This window comes from Bactrocera latifrons, unplaced genomic scaffold (assembly GCF_001853355.1).
Source record: "Bactrocera latifrons isolate USDA-ARS-PBARC rearing strain unplaced genomic scaffold, ASM185335v1 scaffold_120, whole genome shotgun sequence".
Taxonomy (NCBI): domain Eukaryota; kingdom Metazoa; phylum Arthropoda; class Insecta; order Diptera; family Tephritidae; genus Bactrocera; species Bactrocera latifrons.
The window spans coordinates 692005-697402 of record NW_017534631.1 but is presented as its reverse complement, the minus strand read 5'-3'; the positions used below and the strand labels follow the sequence as shown (position 1 = coordinate 697402).

At 38.5% G+C, this 5398-nt stretch overlaps 1 protein-coding gene across 1 annotated transcript; it reads left to right on the top strand.

Annotated features, from left to right (window-relative positions):
* Positions 1-651: 651 nt before the first annotated feature.
* LOC108978337 lies at positions 652-4945 on the top strand. Its single transcript, XM_018948561.1, has 2 exons — positions 652-755; positions 4430-4945. Exons 1-2 carry the CDS (start codon positions 751-753, stop codon positions 4812-4814), a joined length of 390 nt encoding a protein of 129 aa, XP_018804106.1. The 5' UTR covers positions 652-750; the 3' UTR covers positions 4815-4945.
* The last annotated feature ends 453 nt before the right edge of the window (positions 4946-5398 follow it).

Genomic DNA, 5398 nt, shown 5'->3' with positions numbered 1-5398 from the left:
CACGTTTGACACCTAATTTGTCTACTGTAAGCATGTATGTGTGTAAACAAATTTAGATGTATATGATTCTTTAACTCTGCTACCAGTGTTGTACTTGCAATTAAGATATTATATAACCACGGTATATCCCTATTAGGCGTTGCGTTCACTTCTCTGGGACGTCATCCACCAACTACAAGCGCTCACATAACGCCACAATCATTCATAACCCCCATCCGGTTGTTGGCAATCTGGCTACCAGGTTACCGCCTATTGCCGCCTCTGTTGCTACTGCTGCTCAGAGTACAACCGTCGTTGATCTCGCTGCTTGTAGTTTTTGTTGTACTATTGCTACTACATATTGCCTCCTGTTCATAGATTGTTGCACATGTGCATGCGCAAAAGCTTTCAATTTCAGTAAGCTTTATTGTTTTTGTTATTACTCATTGTTGGCCCGGAGCGAATCGCTATATGCTAATAGCACACGCCGCCACAGCGCATTGTGTATGTTCTTATTGTACTTAAATTGCACAAATCTTTGTTTACATTTTTCTATTTGTTTTGGTATTTCATTTTGATTTTGGACTTTGTTTTGCGCACAATTTTCAAACTCATTCAACATAAAAGATCGTTTCAAAGTAATTCTAAAATCAGTTGCAGCTGGAACGTCGTTTATCTTGTATCAACTGTTCGTCTGTCTTGTTGTGGATGTGTAAACAAATTTAATTATTATTAAAGATATACAGAAGTTATCATAATAACATTTCGAAAATGATGTAAGTCTCATTGTGGGTGCACTGAAAAAGGATCTTTTAGTAATATTAATTAAAGTAAAATATTAAGAAAGGAACATGGAACAACATGAAACAATCAATAAAGTGCCTTTATAAAATTGTATGAAAGTGAAAATAATATAAAAATATAAACATTTATGTATTTACATTACAATAGAGTGTGAAAAAGTGATACAATTAATAATAAGATGCGCCAATCTTTTTAAAAAAATTTTAAATAAATACAAATGTCTCTTATGAGACTTTTAGCTTCGGTTGTTCAACTGACAAAACACAGTTTCTGAAAGGATTTTTTCTATGATAGGATCGTACAAGCGAAGTTATCGAAAAGAGTGAAAATTTGTCTAAATACTTTGTACAGATCTATAATGCCATAGATAAGTAAATTAATAATGCAAGATAATATTACCAAAGAAGAAATCAGTTTCTTTTTGTCGGCGGAAAAGTTCATATGTGACAAAAAAGTACCCATAAATTGTAAATAAAACGCAAAATATCTTCGTTCCACGGAACGGCAATTTCAGTTAGGGGAACATGAAAAAATCACACTGAGCCAAATCTGGTGCATACGGTAGTTGATCGATAGTATTCATTGCGTTTTTGGCTTTAAATTCGGTCAAAATCGTAGATCGATTCGATGATGTCTTAACATCGTGAAAAATCCAAAAATTGTTCGTCATCAATTTCGGCCGTTTTCGACCGATATTCTCACACAAACGTCTCAATACATCCAAATATAACTCCTTATTGGCCAATTGTCCCTCCGAACAAATTCGTGCACTAAACCACAATATTTTTAGGTGGCTTTGGCGTGGTGTTTTTGATTTCGGCTCGTCTTTTTTCTTCCATTGCGATGATCGTTGACTTGTATGCATGTCAAATTTATAAGCCATTGTCACATCGGCAGTTATAATTCTATCCGTTAATGTGAAATCGAAATTCGCACCATCAAGCAGGTCCAAAGAAACTTATTTACGGTACTCTTTTTGAAAAAAAATAGCCCTTTATAGAGACGAGTCGAGCAAGAACGCGCTTCAATCCCGAAATATCCACCAAAATCAACGGACTGCCGGAAGATGTTGAGCTATCTTGTCACTTATCTGAATATTTTCAAACGTTATTTTCTTCGCATTTTAATATTTTGATCAGTTGAAGAGACCGAAGATCGCCCAGAGCGAGATATGTCTTCAACTCTCTCTTGAAGGCTTTGTACCACTCGTATGCTTTTGTTTTTGGTAGAACTGAATCTCAGTAAGTCTTTTCCAACACTGTAATAATTTCGCACATCTAATTTGGTTAGAAATATAAATTTTAGGACACATTCTTTGTTCGATATTTGTATCTATTGTAAAAATCGCTATGCACTACTGAGGTGTACCGACTTAAGCAGCTGCTGTATACAAACTGGTAAACAGATCGCGCACATATTATATTTGGCATACTAATTAATCAAACAATTTTGCTAAAATCCATGATTTTAAATATCATTCAGAGAAATTTAATTACAATTACCGGAAGCTTTTTATGAATAATTTTCCTTTCTCCTATAGACTTATGAAAAGTGATGTTTGGTTGAGTTGTTGCTCTTTGACAAGTAATAATATTGAGAATATTGAAATCGAGTAAATTGAAACTTATGATAAAATCTATCTAACGTTCGAGCCGATGAAACATTTGTAGCACCTTCGATCTCTAGGATAGCAGTAATGCGTAAAAGATTTAAGGTCTCTTTTTAATTTACTTTTCAATTGCCTACCCAGTCCGAAGTAGCAAGAGTTATTTTGCGTTGAATTTCCAGGCTGGCATGGTTGGTGGTGTTTATGCTGGTTCTCAAATATATGAAACTATCTACAACTTCAAAGTTATGACTGTCAACAGTGACATGGGAGTCAAGTCGCGAGTGCGACGCCTGTTTGTTTGATGACGGGAGATATTTCGTCTTACCCTCTTTCACTGCCAAAACCATTTGCTTTACTTCCTTGTCCAGTCTGGAGAAAGCAGAACTAACGGCGCGAGTGTTGAGGTCGATGATATCAATATCATCGGCATACGCCAGTAGCTGTACACTCTTATAAATGATTGTACCTGGTCGATTAAGTTCTGCAGCTCGAATTGTTTTCTCTAATAGCAGATTGAAGAAGTCGCACGATAGGAGTCTCCTTATCTGAAACCTCGTTTGGTATCGAACGGCTCGGAGAGGTCCTTCCCGACCCTGAGGAAGCTTTTGGTGTTGTTCAACGTCAATTTACACAGCCGTATTAGTTTTGCGGGGATACCAAATTCAGACATAGCGGCAAAGAAGCAGCTCCTTTTCGTGCTGTCGAAAGCAGCTTTGAAATCGACGAAAAGTTGGTGTATGTCGATTCTCCTTTCACGGGTCTTTTCCAAGATTTGGTACATGGTGAATATCTGGGCTTTAATATTTCACACAATACGCTCGATAGAACCTTATACGCGATATTGAGGAGACTTATCCCACGGTAGTTGGCGCAGATTGTGCGGTCTCCCTTTTCAAATGCCTACGTTCGACCATATTTTGCAAAGAGCTGATGCATTCTCAGTATCTGTTTTTCGCCGCCGTGTTTAAATAGCCCGGCCGGGAATCCATCGGCCCCCGCCGCTTCGGTGTTCTTAAGGCGGGTAAGTGCTATTCGAATTTCTTCATGGTGGGGCAATGGAACATTAGTTCCATCGTCATCGATTGGGGAATCGGGTTYACCTTCTCCTGGCGTTGTGCGTTCACTACCATTCAGCAGGCTGGAGAAGTGTTCCCTCCATAATTTAAGTGTGCTCTGGGCATCGGTGACTAGATCACCTTTGGAGGTTCTACAAGAGTATGCTCCGGTCCATCGGCCAGCTTATTAAGCTCATCATACTCACGCCATTTCGGCCTCTTTCTTTTTCTGTCTGAAAATGCGTCTGGCTTCCCTCTTTAATTCTCGGTATCTATCCCTTGCCGCGCGTGTTGTGGTCGATCGTAACGTTGCGAGGTAGGCAGTCTGCTTTTTCTCCTCTACGACACGGCATTCCTCGTCTTAACAGCAGTTCTTTTGCATTTTTCGAAAACCAATGGTTTCGGTTGCAGCTGTACGTAAGGAGTTTGAAATGCCGTCCCACAGTTCCYTTATACCGAGTTGTTGACAAGTGCTCGCAACCTTGCTTGTGTTTGTTGACGTGCGTTTTTTGCTGCACAGAGGCGCGTACGAATCTTGGCTGCAACAAGATAGTTGTCCGAGTCTATGTTAGGACGTCGGAGCGCACGCACGTCTAAAACACTGGAGACGTGTCTTCCGTCTATCACAAAATGATCGATCTAGTTGGTGGCTTTTCGATCCGGAGACAGCCAGGTATCTTGATGTATTTTCTTATACTGGAATCTAGTACTAAAGATAACCATACTTCGGGCCCCGGCGAAGTCGATCAGCCTCAACCCATTTGGGGATGTTTCATCGAGGATACCTTCTTTGACCAACCAAGCGTTAAAGTCGCCAAGCACGATTTTGATATCGTGACGGGGGCAGTTCTCATAGGTGCGCTGCAAACGCTTATAGAAGGAATATTTGGTCACATCGTGTAAAATCACATTAAAAAATAAACACATAGTTTTTGACGTTATGGTTGAATTAATGTAAAAAATATAAAATTTATATTTTCAGGAAAATGCATTCAGTCTTGTTTTGCCTCTCGCTCTTCACAATCTCATGCAGCGCGCAATTTTATTTCCATCAACCAGTGCCACTGCCCTATCAACAACATCAATACCTACAATATAGAACTTCACCGCCAGATTTCAAACCAATATCTGAGCCCAATCAGGAGGGTCCCCCGCATCCCTCAGTTGTAGCCAATGCTGAGCGGGAGTCACTATTACCACCCGAATTGTCGAAGAGTCGGCGCTTTTATAGCAATCCTCGCATCGCCGCTGCGCTTGCCAAAGAATCACTTCTGACACCCAAAGAGATGGCCGTAATCGATCGAGAAGCAGAAAAAATCGATCGTAATCAAATTTATAAAATCTTCCACAATGCCGGTTGGGCGTAAAGGACACTTTTTTGTAAATTTATTAAGCATTTGCTCAATTTAGAATGAAATGTTTTGCCTAGCTCAGTTTTGTTTTTGTTGTTAATCTCTTGCCAATTATTCTCATCTAATTATATTTTATTGTGCTCATATCTTTGTATGTAGCCGTAAGTTATTGAAAAGAGTATTTATTGTTAGAATTAATAAATTACGGTATATGAAACTAAAAAATAATAATTATTAATAAAATGTATAGTAAAATAAATAGTAATAGTAAATGTCTTGCTAGATCCTGTTTATGCAATTATATGAATTGAACATTTGAAATATTGGCATACAATTAGGAGGCGTCTACAGGGCGTCAGTGCGTATGCGTGATTTTTTCATGATTCCTTTATTGTATGTAAGTATGGTCTTTACTGTGTTTCCATTATTCTAAAAGTGATGTCGTTATATCGAGTGAGCTACAAAGTTCATATATTATAACATGAAATAGAGTTCAAACATAACGAGCAAATAGGTGGCGAATCGAAGATCTCTACTTATGCTACAAAACAAAAACTAAAAAATCGATAAAAATCAGGAATTACTACTCAACACAGTCC